Source organism: Ochotona princeps, chromosome 13 (assembly GCF_030435755.1).
Source record: "Ochotona princeps isolate mOchPri1 chromosome 13, mOchPri1.hap1, whole genome shotgun sequence".
Classification (NCBI taxonomy): Eukaryota; Metazoa; Chordata; class Mammalia; order Lagomorpha; family Ochotonidae; genus Ochotona; species Ochotona princeps.
The window spans coordinates 44282383-44299364 of NC_080844.1; the positions used below are offsets into that span (position 1 = coordinate 44282383).

Here is a 16982-nt window from a genome sequence, read left to right on the forward strand (position 1 = left end):
TGACTTCCCAAATTGTGTTTTTTCCATTGCACATGCAGTTGGAAGCCAAATGCAAGCCACCAAGGTTGCAATGAAATCAGTGAACAATTATAGCAGAAATAGTTGTGGGCAGTCGTGGGAGTGCAAGCCACCTGCTCCAAGTTTACAGCTTTGTTAAAGTTGGTAAACATTAAAAATGGAATAGGAACGCCCCCAGTCTGTACAGCATCCCTACCCTTCTAAGAGGCCTTGCTGGGGTAGCTGGGGTGGCCTTGCTCTATGGTCTTGAGCTGCTTTCTGTTGGTAGAGGTAAGTATTGTCAACTGTCTAATCGGAAACTAAAGAAGTAACGAGTATCATAAGAAAGATCCTATAGAGTTATAAGAGCTCACACAGACCACAGAATGCAGTCTTACTCATATCACTCAGATGGAAATACCCAGATATAATGATGTGTCCAAAGTTATAAAGTTAGAGATAGAACTGACTCTTGATCCTGAACTTTTGACTTTTTGTCCAGTGTTCCTTTCTCTAAGCCCTGCAAGGATTGTAGATAACAAAAATGGAGTTGTAACACTATAGAACATTAGAACTGAAAAAGGTGTGGCTCTCAGCTCCTAGGATTTTTGGCTGCCTCACGGCCAGGGGGCTGCTCTTGGCATTTAGCAGGCAGGAGCCACAGATACTGAATACCTCGCAATGTGAGACTACTGCCCAGGAGCTATCTCCTGTAAATACCAATATTCTTGGTAATTTGACTTAACAGTTGAAAAGGATTCTAAAGCCATACTCAGAGAGGAATTTGAGTTCCGAGGAGACAAAGTCAGCAGTCCATGAATCCCAGACTGCTGTTGGCCCTAGCTCTTCATAAAAGCCCCAGTGAATTAACAACAGCCTTGCTGCCTTCAGCAAAGGGTGACTCCAGGCCCGCCCTCCTCCGCTCCCGCTACCCTTGCTCCTAGGCTGTTTCCAGGGCAGCACTTACTTGGACTTCAGGCCCTCCTGTCCATAGGGCTGCAGCAAATACTGGTGGACAAGCTTGTCCCTGAGAGTTCCAGCCAGTTTGATTTTCTTTCTTGATCGATGCAGGTTGATGATAAAAAGCGTAATGGACCCACGAACATAGTTGTGGCTAAGATCCAGAGGGAGGGAGGGAAAAGATGGAAACAAAATGACCAGTTAGATGCCCCTGAATAATTTATAGGCTGCACAAAATAAGACCACCTCAGAAAAGAGCCTTTACTTCATGGGTCTTGGACACCACAGACCTTCACAAACAGGAAGGCTTTGTTATTGTGGTTTCCTGCAAAGAAGATAGATAACTGCTTCCCAGCTGCCCACCATACTCCTTTTTGCTTTTGTTTAAATTACTGCAAAGGTTTTAGAAAAAAAATTTTCTGAGAATGGAAGTAAAACATGATGATTACCATAAAAAGAAAAAACTAGAGAGACAGAGTGGAAAAAGTAAGTTTCCCATAATTCAGTATCTTGAGCTACATGGACAAGTTGGTAAACATGTTTCCAGTACTTTTCAGTTATTATTTTGACAAATATTGACTGAGTACATTGACATGTATATATTTATAATGCTCAGTTTTTAGAGAATAGGAGCCAGACTGACACATTTTCTGTTAACAACATCTTAGACATCTCCCTGTGTTATTATATAATTCTAACTGTAGAAAAATACTAAAACTTTTTAATCAGAGAAACTCAACACAGTTTTATGTAACCTACTTTTACAAGTTTATGTTAGTTTCAATTTTTACATTATAAATTATGACATCATCGTTGTGTGGTGCAACATCACGTTTGCCTATAATGGCAGTTATAAAAGCTATCTTAAAAAATTTATCATGAAGGGCTTCGTTATACATAAACTTTTACACTTCATGAGCTTTTGTTGACGGATAAAGTCTCAGAAGTTGAAACAGTTAAGTCCCGGGGAATGTGTACTGCAGGATTCCTCCACAGATTCTCCAGGGCCACTCTGAGTGGTGGCCCTCCCTGGGGAAGATGTTATGTCCTTGTCCTGGGAAACCCTAGGCCTAGTCTGATTGCATGGCTTGCTTCACTGCATGAAGTGTAGGTGGGCATGTTAAAACCCCTGGGAAGAAGCTTGCAGGGGTAACCGTGTTGTGCCATGTCTCTTTCCTCTGACAGCTCGGGAGTATTCTAGAAGAGGCTGCTCAGCAGAATCAAGTGCTGCAGTGATGACAAGGTGGAGCACAGCTCTGGCCAAGCTGTGATGGAAATTTAGCGTCCCAGTGGAAGTCATGGGGATTCAAGGTTTTGTGATTGCCACAGCACAACTTTGTGTACTGACAAATACACACATTTCCGTAACATTGATATTCTTCACAAAGCTTGTAGCACGTTTCTTCCTTCATTCCTGTATCCATTTAGTCATACTTTTCAGGATAATGGATATTAGCATTGCAAAATACCTTTGGCAATCTGAGAGTTGAAAAGGAGATTTCAGTACTGTATTAATTGGTACTTTTTTCAACTCATACTGAAGTGCAGTTCATTTGTCTACCTGACATGTTAGTCCATCTTTTGTAAGCTTTTCACATCCTTTGCCCATTTTGTTTTGATTTATAAAAGCTATTTACTAAAGATAGCAATCCTTTGTCTATCTCTCTGTTGTCCAATTTATTCTCATTTTCTTTGACTATTTCAGTTTGTCTACATTGTATTTTTATATATAAAAGCTAAATATTTTTTGTGGTCCAATGTACTTATCTTTTCCATTTTGCTGTTTTATCTACCCCAGGATTATAAATCTATTCACCGTGCTGGAATCTTTCTAAGCTAGCACAGGATGTTCAGAAGCCTGGGAGGAGTATATGCCTCCATGCAAGAGCCTTTCAACATGTATCAACAAAACTCTAACGATTTCCTTCACTCTGAAGGAAAAAAGACCTTGTTTCTAAGGGGTCCCTAAGGGTCCCATCTGGATGGGTTAATGAGAGGAAACAGAAAAAATGATTGCCCCACATTCAAAGGAGGAATTCAGAGAAACTCATAAGGCAGCTTTGCCCAGAGGAAAACATCATTCCTTGTTGAATTTCCCCTTTCCATCTCAGGGTCACTCATCCCTGTTTTTAAAGGTGCTAATTAAGAGCTGAGTGGCCAAGGGCAGGTCAGTATGATAACTTGGGACATTTAAGAGAAATATAGCTCTCAGAGTGCTTCCCTAGAGATTTTGATTCATTCTGCTTAGGATTGGGGCCTGGGAATCTGTATTTCAAAATATATTTCTGGGCTATCTGGCAGATGAGTTATTTGGCTGCACCTCATTTAGGAACATCCATTTAGGTTCTAAAAGTAAATCCCACTATCTCCTGCTGGCTGTGCTGTTTTCTTGCATCTGTAGGAGGGCACATGGTTCTATTCAAGGCCTTGTGGATGCCTGTTACTTGTTTTGATGCAATATTAAATGAATCTCCTGTCTGATTTCTCCTCCTTTGGTTCCTCTAAATCCACTGCAGCACGGGAACCAGCTTGGTAGGCAAAAACGAGTTAGGGCAGAAGATGGTGCTAATTGATTTGAGCAAACTTCTGTCCCTAGAGCTCTAGAGAAAGATGCTGACATCCTGTGTTAGTGTTGACCATCATTCAAAGAAGAACAACCAGATTCCTTTGGTGGGTCCTCAGTTTGGCTTAACTAAAGTGAAAAACTCAAGAAGTCATTCTGGGCTTCAGAGTGTGAGTGAAGTAAGTGTGGTGGGTACTAACTTTTCCAGACTCTGATAAACTCTTGTTAGCTACTACTGAACAATACTCTCCATGGTGAGCAGTAGAGGAGGGTAAGAGCCATGTGCCTGCATTTAGGAGTTTCTCCTGTACAGGACTGGGGAAGAAGGAGCCTTTAGAGACTGCAGAGGAGAAGGGTGGGATGTGGGGAAGTGGTGGGTGGAGGGGAGACCTGGAATCACAGCACAGCAGGGAAGCTGTCTTTTCAAGCAATGGTCTGTTTTCCATTTGCATGGTTCCCCAGGGAAGACACACCAATGCAGGCCAGGTATCAACATGTGCAGGCTGTCCCAAAACTCATGGAACCTCCCCAGTTAGGGGACTGGCATTTAAGTGTGCCTCAGCCACCCCTCTCCCTGCCTGGCTGATGAGCAAGGGCATAAAGTATAGGCCCTTTGATGTGAAGGTACATTCTTGGCTGAAGAAATATAATCCTGACGAGCCTATATTCCTTGCCCACAGAAAAATCTTGGAGGAGTATCTGTTCCTTAAGGAAACTATGACTGAAGGCCTGGCCTGCAGGCAACTTTTGGCCTCTAATGTCGTCCAGTTCAGGTGGATTTTGGTTATTTTTATGAATTCTCTTTTCTGGAAAGAAGCTAACGGGGTTGAACAGCTATCTTGCTGCATGTCTCTCTTAGTCTTCAGTAAAGAATCCATGTGTCTGGAGTTCATCTTTTCTGGCTGTTCTTCGCCTGCTTGACATCTTCTCTGTGTTGCCATGGGAGGAGGAGGAAGTGAGTCAGGGAAGGAAGGCTGGAATTGGAATACCCTGAATGTAAGAGGTGGGGGACGTCATTTGGGGAGGCGCATCTTGATTTCCAGATAGAAAACAGTCATGTTCTAGAAATGTCTCCAGGAAAGCTGGGAGGCTGGGAAAAGCAAAGGAAGACAACACTTTGCAGTCCATGGTCATTCCCGGTGAAAGTCAGTGTGTTCAAAAACTGGGTTGGTCCATTGTCTCCAAATCTAATTCAAAAGTTTTAGATTCGGTAAAAGTCAGGCCATGTTTTGCCAAACATTTTTTCCCCTTAATTTCAAAGCCCCTGTGTATTTTAAGGGAAATTTAATCCACATGTTTCTGATTCATTTACACTTAACTCATCAAAATATTGTTCTGTAAGAGCCATTTGATGTCCAAGAAGCCTCGGGAACCTTTTTTATGAGTCTTTAAAAAAGTTCTTCTGAAAAACAGGAAGTCATGTTTTGCCAATAATAAATGAACTTGAACCCCAAAAGGCCCAATTTTGCTTCAACCTCCACCAGGTTCCAATTGGTTCAAAACTTGGCTAAGGACCTTGACTCCACCCTAGAAACATACATTGTCTCAATAGAATGACTTGTAAAACTAAGGTTTCCCAGTCAAAATTTGATTGCTCTGCACATGAAAGTTTAGGTTGAGAACTTAACTCCAGATTGGAAGCTGAAAAGCACCTGCTAGTGTTGGTATGAGTTTCTAACTTGTTTTGTTTTATCATTGACAAGTGACAACTCCATCAGGAATGACTGGCAATGCTGAAGGTTATCATAGGAGGCAGTGGGATATTCAAATGAATTCAGGCCACTGGGCCAAATGAACTCTTTGGGTCTTTTAAAATATAAATTCTTTGCTTTATCAATTATTTCTATGGAATTTGAATTCAATAAGATAATATAAATGCAAATACCTGATAGGTGCTTGTCACAGAGCAAGGATTCAATGCACACTGGAGCGCAGAAATTGTTTTAATAGACACTTTGGTCAGGTGGTTCTATTACTGATTTTAAACATTCTCATTCAATTCCCGCTTTTACTGAAGACATGTTTCAGAATATGGGTTAAGACTGATCAATATAGCACCAACATACCCACTTTGGGACAATTCCTTGACTTTGATCTCATGGCCACAAGTAAACAGAACCAATCAGTGGTGCCTCCTTATGATTGCTGCGGCAGATATAAGAGCACCCACAGGGCATGTGGCTTCCCAGAGAGAACAGATACTTCTATCCTAGCCTGCTGTCTGAAAACACGACACCTGCTGGTATGGAGGACACCTCAGCCTTAGCTAGCGCAGTGCCTCCATTGTGGGCTCGCCTTATGAATGTAATACAAAAAAAAAACTTCTCTGCAATCATTTGGGTCATGTGTGGGATGAATTATGGCCATCATTTCCTTCTTTGTAATGGACAGAGGGAGGAGTTGCACTGACCGAGGTATCAGCAAACGTAGAAGTGAGCTGCTGATGTGGAGGAACCCTGAATCCAGACCGCTTGTCAATTTACTTGCAGTCTTATGCTAGTGAATGGTAGAATTCCTAATCTCCCTTGGCTCTCCCCCACACCTCATTCTGGCTCATGTGGTGATAGCAAATGGGGAAGGCAGCTGCAGCTAAATCAGTGGTAACACCTTGGTTATGACCATTATGCCAGTTACTGTATTAGACATCAAAATTAATGAGACATTGGCCTGAGTTCATGATATACTCAGACCACAAGTAAAGACTATAAAAAGCACCATGAGATCCTCTCTCTCTCTCTCTCTCTGTGTGGAGGAGGCAGATCCTGCTAAGTTCATGGCTATTGCCATTTTTACCCTAGGTCTTCAGATCAGTAGTAGAAAGGCCACAGGCTGCTGTGCTTTCCAACATGCATGGAAGGTGCCAAGAGTAATTTTTCTCTTCTGAGGCCAAGGATCCACCTTTTTGGGTGGTTACCTCAGGCCAGAGCAGAGACAAGGAATACAATGTTTCCTTGTGCGATGATCAGATAACTCCAGGCCGAGGCCATAAAGCAGTCACTCTCTTGTCGGGTATTGCATTAAGCTTCCTGTAGAGCAAAAGGGATGTTGAAAGGCTCTGGCCTCTGCCCAAGCCAGCCTCCCCTCATCTACAATAGGCACTTGTATGTAAGGACAGGACAACTGGCCCCTGGCCCCCTCTGCCCAAAGTGATTCTTTGAGAAATCTTATCATGATAAATTAACTGGCCTGGCTCCTCTCTCATCAAGGAAGGAGAAGGAGCATCTGTTGAAACCTGACCACTCTATCCTGTTGCCCTGATCGGCCCCTGATAGGCTGTGGTGGAGTGAAGTCTGGCAGAGGCTCTTGCTTGTCCCTCCCTCCCCTGCAGGATTTCTGTACATTGAGAAAAGAAAATTCTCGTTGCCAGGGCAGCCTGCTCTGCTTTCAACAGGAAGTGATGTAAGACAGCCATATTTAACCAGATGGGTTTTGTTTTAAGCCTACTTAAACATTTTTCCCTTATGATCTCCATGTTTTAAAATATTTTATAGTCAAACGTCATTTACTGATGGTTAAATTTCCTGTTTGGTTTAAAGACCACTCTAATGACAACCAGCACATCAAACAAAAATGAGAACAACTACACCTTACTGAGGCCAGGTCCAGTGCTTGGGAGGAGGGAGAGTGCCCACTTCCTGGACGCCATCTCACTGTTCATTGTCTGCACGTCCTAGCTGGGCTGGCAGTACAAATCAAGACAGTTGCCAAGACAACCAAGAGGAAGGGAGTTTCCCTTCTGCTTCTCTGCCCAGCCCTAAGCAGTGGGAAGTTGCAGGCCATGCTCCCAGAGTAGAACAAGACTGTCACTAGAATACTCTCAGGAAAGACACTTCATCAGTGCCCGGCATGATAGTCTAGCGGCTAAATCCACGCCTTGCATGCGCCAGGATCCCATATTGGCGCCGGTTCACGTTCCAGCTGCTCCTCTTCCCATCAGCTCTCTGCCTGTGGCCTGGAAAATTAGTAGAGGATGGCCAAAAGTCTTGGGTCCTTGTGCCTGCATGGGCAACCCGGATGAAGCTCGTGGCTCCTGGCTTCACATCAGTTCAATTCTGACTGTTGCAGCCACTTGGGGAGTGAACCAGCAAACAGATTTTTCTCTCTGTCTTTCCTTCTCTCATTAAATCTGCCTTTCCAATAAAAAAGTAATAAATCTTTGAAAAATACACCTGATCAGCCCAGACACCTGGGTCCCCTCCCTATGGTCATGACTATGAGAAGAAAGGAACAGAAAACTTAAAAAAGTCCAAGCTTGTTTTGCTTAAAGCCAGTGTCCAGTTGGACACTCCAGTTTCCCACTTCTTTGCTGTGATTATTTTGCTTTGATTAATAGAATCTTTATAGATTGTATTAATGCTTGCGCTTGCTTTCCTACTTTTTATTTCTACATTAAGCTGAGGAAAGAATCTATCGAGCTTTGCTAGTAACACTATACTGGGTTGCTAAAAGTCTATGTTTTGATCCAAAACAAGCCTTGCTTTATTTGATGTCTTAACTCTTAAAAGAGCTGAGCATATATTTGAAAAACTGGCCTGACTACCTTTGGGCACTCCTGTATTTCTGGGGAAGATCAATGGGAGATGCTGGCCCAGGGCTGGATTTTCAGTGTTTCAGCTCTCCAGCAAGTATCTTAGAAATGGAGACAGATTTCCTCAAGCTTTGCTGCTGGATCACAGGAATAGATCCGGCATCTTGCCTTGGCTCAAGCTTAGGCACACGGAAGAGCCTCATGGGCATTACCGCAGCAGATACAAAGAAAACGCTCAATAAAAACATATTGGGGTAAATTAAGAAATGAACAAATAGCACGATTTGATGTACCTTTATGAGTAAATCTCATACGTATAAGAAGGGGGCTTTATTTGGAGAGGAAGCTGTTTAACCAGAAATCTGCACTTAGAATGGTGATTGCAGAGGGAATCTGGGAGTTTTCAATCAAGATCACTGGACACAGCTGAATCTCAAGGGAGTTCGAGATGACACGGCAACCCAAGACAGGCTGAAGTTTACTGAGGGTGATCTTTCTCGTCATCTCTATGTATACTTACTTATGGTGGTTTGTGCAGTGAGCATAAATCCTCAGTTTGTCCCGGATCACACGGCCAGGCCTTGGCTTCCGCTGGAGCCCAGCTACATGCACAGCCAAGACCTTGGGCCCGATGAGGCGCTTGTACAGGAGGGAGAGCCAGTAGTCCTGAGGAGACGAGAGGCAGAGCGTCAGGGGGAGGACACAGGTTGGGATGTTCTGAGCAAACCTAACAAATGTGCAGGCCAGAAGCCACACCCAGCCAGTCATGGGAGACATGAACCTATAAGCAAGGCTTCTTTAACAAAGCTCTCCCTCAGGGGCTGCTTCAGTGGGTGCTGCTGAGTCCATTCCTTCCGACTAACTGCATAACAAGGGAGGGAGACTCAGAGCAGCACAGGAACAAATGCACTCAGGTTCCTCACTCACTTTCAACTTTCTTTTCCCATGACTTTCATACTGGTTAATGAGCTCTGTTTAATTGTAGAATGGAACAGTTCTAATCCTTAAATTTGTTAGTAATATGAGACTTTAAAAGTTCCTGGTCAACCTCAGTAGTTCTGCAATTAAACAAAGTAATTCTGAATTAAAAATAATGTGATGCTTCAACCATCCTAATGTCCATTTGGAACTTATTAATAAATACTCAGTCTGTCGCCCACACATGTATCTGAGCTTACAGAAACCTGTTCACCACTGCCTTAATTTCGGCTGTATTTCCTATGGTCATATTTTGCTTTGAATGTGATACCACTATAAAGCTTGCATTTCTAATATGTCAGCTCTTATCACCCAGTGTTTATTATACATAATATAAATGGGCTTCCTCATTTGCTTAACAATCTGTATTCCACATCCTCCCTCGAATTCTGTAACTCTGTGAATGTACTATGCATACTGTTCAATACTTTAAAAACAATCCTGTCGGTGGTGGCATGCTGGCACAGCAAGTTACACTGCTTGCAGTGCTGGCATTCCGTACTGGAGTGCTGTTTTTGAGTTCTGCCTGTTCTGCTTTTGATCTAGCTTCCTGTTAATGAGCATGTGAAGGCAACTGATGATGGCATAAGCCTTTGGGCCACTTAACGCCCATGTGGGAGACCAGGCTGGAGTTCCTGGTTTCCGGTTTTGACTTGTTCCAGCCTTGGCTGTTGTGGACATTTGGGGGAGTGAATCAGCAGATACAAGATAGGTCTCTTCCTCAATTCCTCTCTCTGACATTCTGTGTTTCAAACAAATAAATAAATGCCTAAACAACCATTTTCATAATGTTTATATATAAACATTTATATATAAAATGAGGCAAAAAGAAAAATTAGCCATGTCTTGTTAGGGTTCATTACTCCAGGCAGAAATATCTTTTTTTTTTCTTGTGTGATAATAATATCAGTTAGTTAGACATGTCTGGTGAGTTATGTAAATCAGAACAAAGTTCAAAGTTCCTTTGTTAGATCAGCTCCAAATTTGCTACCAGCACTGGAAGCTAAGCCTTATTCAACTATTTTCCCTAAGTAATTTAAAAAAGGAAATATTACATCATTGTGAATCAGATAGGCAGAAAAAATGCCATTGCCTTAATTTACTCTCAGTTGATGACAATTCATGAGCTTTTGTTTCTTACTTTGTGACATGACTATCACATTCCAATGGATTTTCCACTTTTCAAAAATAACACTAATTTAAAAAGCTCAACAACTCAGATAAATATTTAAGGTAGCTACAACTAGCCAGGTATTTTCTCAGTAGCCCCTCTGGGTAGGGATGATTTACAGATATGAAATGCATTCAGGAGAGGTAAAGGTACATCCCAGGCCATAAAGCTCACTAATGCCTATGAAAGCATATCGGGACCTGTCTGCATCCAATGGCTGCGCCACACTTTCATTCGCTCTGTGCAATGTGTAGTTAGACAACACAAAGATCCAAGCAGCTGGCAAACCAGGAATTTAACATGAGGAGAGACTCTGAAAGGAGCCTTAGTTCACTATAAAAAGTTATTGCCATTTAATCTCTGGTTCCTACACTATCAGAGCATGGAGAAGAAAGATAAAAACACAAACCATTTCTGTTTCTGTTTTTTATTTTCAGCTTTTACAACATTTTGCTTCTCTTTTTCTTGTCTTTCATTCCTATGTCTTATCACAAGCACACTGCTTCTTTTTAATTTAGAAAAGTGGAATAAGCTGAATAAACTCGATTTCAAATTTGTATTTAGGCTTGGTCATGATCTGTGTGCTGCTGAAACTGATTATTATCAATAGATGCAGAGAAAGTATTTGATAAAATGCAACAGTGTCCTATATAAAAAAAACTTACTCAAATTGGATACAAAAGGAACACATAGCAACAAACAACAACACCATTGCCAGCATAATACTGAACAAAGAAACACAACCAGACAAAAATGCCTGTTTTCTTCTTTTTTATTTTGAATATTTACTTATTTATTTGAAAGTCAGTGTTACAGAGAGAGGGAAAGACACACACACAGAGGTGGAGATCCTCCATTCACTTCCATTCACTCCCCAGATGGTTGTAATGGCTAGTATTGGGTCAGGCCAGAGCCAGGAGCCAGGAGCCAGGAACTTCTTCTAGGTCTCCCACTTGGATGGCAGGGGCCCATGAACTTGGGCCATCTTTTTATGCTTTCCTCAGACCATGGGAGCTCAATCAGCAATGGAGCAGCCAGGACACAAACTAGAGCCCATACGGGATGCTTCACCTGCTATGCCACAGCTGTGACCTCAAGGATGCCCACTTTATTAACTACTTTTCAACACAGTTCTATGTGACCCCAATCCAAATACTATATGTTATTCTAATATCTATAAAATGCTCTAACTCACATGTACAAATGAATTCATTGATTGTACATAAATCCATATGCATAAATGAAACCTCAAATAGCTAAAGGAATGTTAAAAAAACAAAAGCAAACCTGAAGTTATCAGAGCACCAAATCTCAAAACATATTAAGGATAGTCATAATTGAAACAGCCTACAGCTGCAACAAAATAGACATGTAGGTCAATAAACATAATAGAAACCTTTGAAACTAATTCATGCATCTACAACCAACGAACGAGGTAAAATAACTCCCTGGAGAAAAGGACAGTCTCCTCCGTAAACGGTGTTGGGCAATGAGGATCTCAGCATACAGAAGCATGGAGCAAGACCCCTGCCTTATTCCCTACCCAAAAATCAATTACAGTTAAACGTGAAACCATCAAATTACCAGAGGAAAACACAGGAAACACTGCCAAAACGGACATAGGCGAAGACTTCTGAGACCCTGAAGCCTAGGTAATTAAAGCAAATATAGGCAAAAGGGACTAGACCAAGTTAAGAAGCTTTTGCACAGAAAAAGAAATACTCAACAAAGCAAATAACAACTTACAGAATGGGAGAAAATATTTGTAATTATACATCTGATATTTGTAAGCTAGTTAGATAAGAGATATTTATTATGCTTAATTCTCACTATTTATGTAATAATAAAAGTTAAACTTCAGAACCAGTTAACAGTCCTCATCACTGTTTTTATTTACTTATTTTTTTACTAGCAGAGAGAGAAATTCGTTTATTTTCTTATTTTCTGCACTTGCATATTGTGTAAGTTTGTTGCACAGAACATGTAGGATTATCCCACATTTTCTTCATAAAGATAATACACAGTTTTTGTTTGGGGCTGAAAGCGCCTTGTACCCATTGTGGAAAGTATGAAAAGTGTGAGGAAGAAACCAGGTTACAATAGTTAGCATTTTAGCATGTTTCCTTCAGGCTTTCTTTGAGGAATTTTTTTTGAGGACATAGTTGAATCCATGCTGTATATAATTTTATTTTGATTTTTAATTTTATTTTAAAATTTATTTTTAAAGATTTATTTATTTTTACTGGAAAGTCAGATATACAGAGAGGAGGAGAGACAGAGAGGAAGATCTTCCGTCCGATGATCCACTCCCCAAGTGGCCAATGGCTGGAGCTGAGCCAATCAGAAGCCAGGAGCTTCTTCTAGGTCTCCCACGCAGGTGCAGAATCCCAAGGGTTTGGGCTGATCTCAACTGCTTTCCCAGGCTACAAGCGTGGAGCTGAATGGGAAGTGGGGCTGCCGGGACACAAATTGGCGCCCATATGGGATCCTGGTGTGTGGAAGGTGAGGTTTAGCCACCAGGCTATGGTGCAGCACCCTAAATTTATTTTTGATGATGTTTATATAGTTGATCAGGGTGGGAATGGTCAAGGGTCAGGGGAACGTGAGACCATTGTTTACACATTTTGTTTTTCTTCTTCCTGTGTATGGGGGAGAAAGGGATACAAGAGGAGAAATCATGCCCAGCCTCCCCAACTGCCGCATTACCAGGGTGATGGGGAACTGCTACCTGATGTCACCCCAGAGAACCTGTTGTGGAGCATTTTCTGAGAGTTCTGCTCGTGTTGTTTCCATATTCTGAGATGCTGCTGATATCACAGCTCCATGGATGAGGAAATGCTTCCAAGGTTGATTGGCTGTAATAGTTCATCTCCAAGTCTCCACTGGCCCAGAAATTTGCTGTCAAGCTTCACTGGGGTAATTGATCGGTTTGTTCTGCCCTCCATCCTCAGCAAACCAATGGGTGCTGCGGCCCACAACACACACTTGACCCTCAGAGATCACAGGGGTAGCTGCAGCCCAGTCTGAGCAACCCCCAAAGACCCCTATAGGCCGGACCCCAGCTCTGGTTCCTGTATTTGTCAATATGTATAGTAGACTGGTAGGTCTGTCCCACGTGCCATTTAGATTTTGTATACATCATTGAGTATTGAAGCTTAACTCAATCCAATTGACTGCAGCCTTTTGCCCACACTCATGCCAGCAGGTGCTGCCACCTGTCCAGCCAGGCCCACCCCCCAGTCCTGGTTTTCATGCTCACCAGTGGGAGTTGCAGCCCATCAGAGAGGAGCCCACTACCTCCCCACTGGACCCATTCCCTGCCCTAGATGATGCGGCCAGATATAGTCTGTCCTACATCCCATCCTGATTCTCAAATCTGCCAATGGGTGTTATGAACTGGCTCAACCTGGTCTGCCCCCCAGAGCCACACGTATGCCAGCAGGTACTGTAACCTGGTCTGCTCTGGGTTGCTCCTTGCTTTGGTTCTTGGGCTCACCTGCAAGAACTGTACCCTGAGAAAGGAGTTCCTGAAGCATTAGTGTGTCCTTGGTCCAGGCTGACTTAGTCCACCTCCTGTCTTATAAGGAAAGGTAGCTCTACACAACTGGCTCATGCCCAACCCAGTTCTTACTGTTGTGTGTTACAGCCCAGCCACACCTAGTCCACGCCATGATATAGCTCTCATGTGGCCCAGTGGGAGCAGAAACGAAGCCCAGCTTGTCCTACACTTCTCACAACCACCAGCAGATTCTGGAGTCTAACTCAGAACCTTTCCATGCTCATGCCAAGGGACACTGCAGCCATGTCCAACCCAGACCACCACCCCCATTCCAGCTGTCATGCTTACTACCAGTGGGAACCACAACCTAGCAGGGGCATTTCCTTAGCTCCCCAACCAGGCCTATTCCCAGCCCCAGATCTTATGCATGCCAGTGGCTGCTCTAACCCAGCTCTGTATAGCCCATCCCCTGTCTTGACTCTTGCCATCGGATACTGCAGCCTGGCCTTACCTGGCTCGCTCTCAGTCCCAACTCTCACTGGTGAGTGCTACAGCCTGACGCTGCCCAGTCTGCTCCCATCTCTGACTCATGCAAATCAGCAGGTGTGATAGCCTACCCTGGCATGCCTTGCATTCCAGCCTGGCTTCTGCACCTGCCAGTGAACTAAGGTTGGCCTGGCCCTGCCTGGTCCATCCCTTCCAAAACCAACCCACACACATGTGGACAGGTGGAGCTACCCTGCCCAGTCTGAACAACACCCACACCTGAATCACATGCTCACCAGCGGGTGCTATGGTACATTAGGGGAGTTTCCTTAGTTCCCCTACCAGACCCACTCCAAGATCCAGGTCTTGCCCATGCCAGTGGGTACGAGGCCCTTACTGTCATAGGCTACTCCCTCCATCCTGCATATGTATGAGCAGTAGATGTGGCTTGGCCCACTCCACACTGTATTCTTGGGTGTGTCTGTGGTGCTGCAGCCTGGATCAACCCAGCCTATACCCAACTCCAGTACCCATAAGTGTCAGGGAGTTCCATGGTCATGCCTAGCTCAGCCTGTCAACACCCACGGTTCCAAGCAAACAAGCTGAAATTGCAGATCACAGGGGTGGGCCCACACATCCTTCACAGACTCTGCCCCCAGACCCAGTTCTCTTGCATGCTGGTCAGTGCCATGGCCCAGCCTAGCATTACTTGTCCCCTGCTTTGACTCTCGCTGGCGAGCACTGATTTAGCCCTGCCAGGCAGACCCCCAGCCTTAGTGTCAGTGTGCACCGGTGAGTGGCTTTCAGCATTGGTCAATACTAACTACTCCAGCTGTGCTATCCCACAAGGGCTGGTGTTTCAGTCTGAACCTTAAAGTTTCTTGCATTTGCCCCTCAAGATTCCACTACCGTGTGGCCCAAATGGTAATGGTGCCAGGCAAAGTTCTTGGGCCTGGCTAACCAACCCCTCCGAGTACCTAGCAGGCCAATGGGCTCAAACCTTCAGACCCAAGCCCCACCTCTGGGACAAAGCAACCCACCTGGCTCTGAGCCCGTGGCTTGCCAATGGGCTTGGACCACCTGATCTGAGCCCTGCTACCTGGGAGCCCACCCTCACGGCTAGCTAGCCCCTCCGGCCAGTCTTCACCATTGTGATAAATTTGAACTTATACTCTGTTTTGTCAACTTAAACTTGGTATAGTTTTCATTATGGGATAGCCAAAGGTGAAACTGTTCTCTAAGAAAGGAGCCGAGGTTTAGACAGAGCTCTAAAGAGATTCTGAGATATATATACAAAAAAAAGTTGATTTTTTTTTTTTTGCTTTTACTTGTGGAAAAATCCACATGACATAAAATTTGTCCTCTTTGGTTGTATATGGTACAAATATTTTATTCAAGTGCTTGGCTGCTTTTCAACATTTTTGTGATTTTTTTGATATGGAGGATAAAAAAATCTTATGGAAAATGTCAATACTTTTATTTAGATTTCTCCCATTTTTCAAAGATTTATTTTATTTTCATTTGAAAAGCAGATTTTGTAAACAGCGGGAGAGACAGGACAGAAGGTCCTCCAACCATTGGTCCACTCCCCAAATGGCTGCAATGGCTCGAGTGGAGCTGATCTGAAGCTGGGGGCCAGGAGCCAGGGGGTGTGTGGTTTCAAGAATTTGGGCCATTCCTAACATTTTAGAAAGTCCTTCCTCATGCAAGGATCCAATATATCATCATTTGTATTTTTTAGTGCATTTTTATATTATCATTTTAAAATTTAAACTTTAATTCACTAAAAATGATTATTATACACTTTTGACTTTTATTACTCTCTATACAATTTACTCCTATGGTATCAAATAGTGAATAATCTGTCTATAAGCCCATTTTTGTCCTATATTAAGTATGACATTTTATATTACATATTATCATGTGTATATCATAATATATTGATAAGAAATTTTATATGTAATTCTGTGTCTACAGTTTTCTAATCTCACCCAATGAGTCCTTCATTTTTTAAATCAGTTTCACATATTTGAATGATTATATTTTAACATCTGGAGTTCAAGTCTACTTCACTACAATTTTTCTTTCTTCAAGCATTCTTTCATTAGCAATAACCATTTATTGTTCTAAATAAACTTTGAAGTCATTTTTTGTAGTGTTCACTGTTGCAAACAAGTTTGAGGTTACCATGATTTCTGTTCTACATGTGGAAAGCCCTGCTTGTTTATTTTCCACTTTCTATGCTTTGCCAGAACGTTCTAACATTCATCCAGGTTGTTGTATGCATGCATAGTTGTTCATTTTCCATGTTGTATAATCCTTCATCTTGTGAACTTACCACACTATTTATTTAATATTCTGCTGATGGTTATTTGTGGTATACACAGACTTTGTCACTCTTGCTCCTGTCTCCTAACACATGTTGTTTCCACAGCAGTTGGTACGTAGCGGCAGCCATGTCATGTAGTGCTCCCACATCAGGTTTGGGACTACACATCAATCTCTAGAGGTCAGGTCCTTGTGTGAGCCTCAGGGTGATTCTGGCACTCATTCCGGCCTGCGAAGCATGGTTCTAGATCGCCTAAGGCTAGGATTGCTACATCATAGAAATGTCCAATTTTATAGGCTATTGCCCAACTCTCCCAAAGTGATAGCAATTATTTCAAATCACACTCTTTCCAGCAGTCTGTTTAGACTTCCCCTGACTCACATTTTTGTCAAAACTTTTTATTTTTCAAACTTCTTAATTTTTGCCCATCTAGTAGATAAAACATGTGTGCTGCTTTCTGTTTGTGAAGTC

The 16982-nt window shown here is 42.8% G+C and overlaps 1 protein-coding gene across 1 annotated transcript in view; it reads right to left on the reverse strand.

Annotated features, from left to right (window-relative positions):
* Positions 1 to 16982, reverse strand: part of HPSE2 (heparanase 2 (inactive)) — a 492703-nt gene that overhangs the window by 18429 nt on the left and 457292 nt on the right. The window contains exons 10-11 of the mRNA XM_004579975.2: positions 8569 to 8714; positions 965 to 1111 (exon numbers count right to left, since the gene is read on the reverse strand). Coding sequence (XP_004580032.1) covers positions 965 to 1111; positions 8569 to 8714 — 293 coding nt within the window. The remainder of the gene's footprint in view (positions 1 to 964; positions 1112 to 8568; positions 8715 to 16982) is intronic.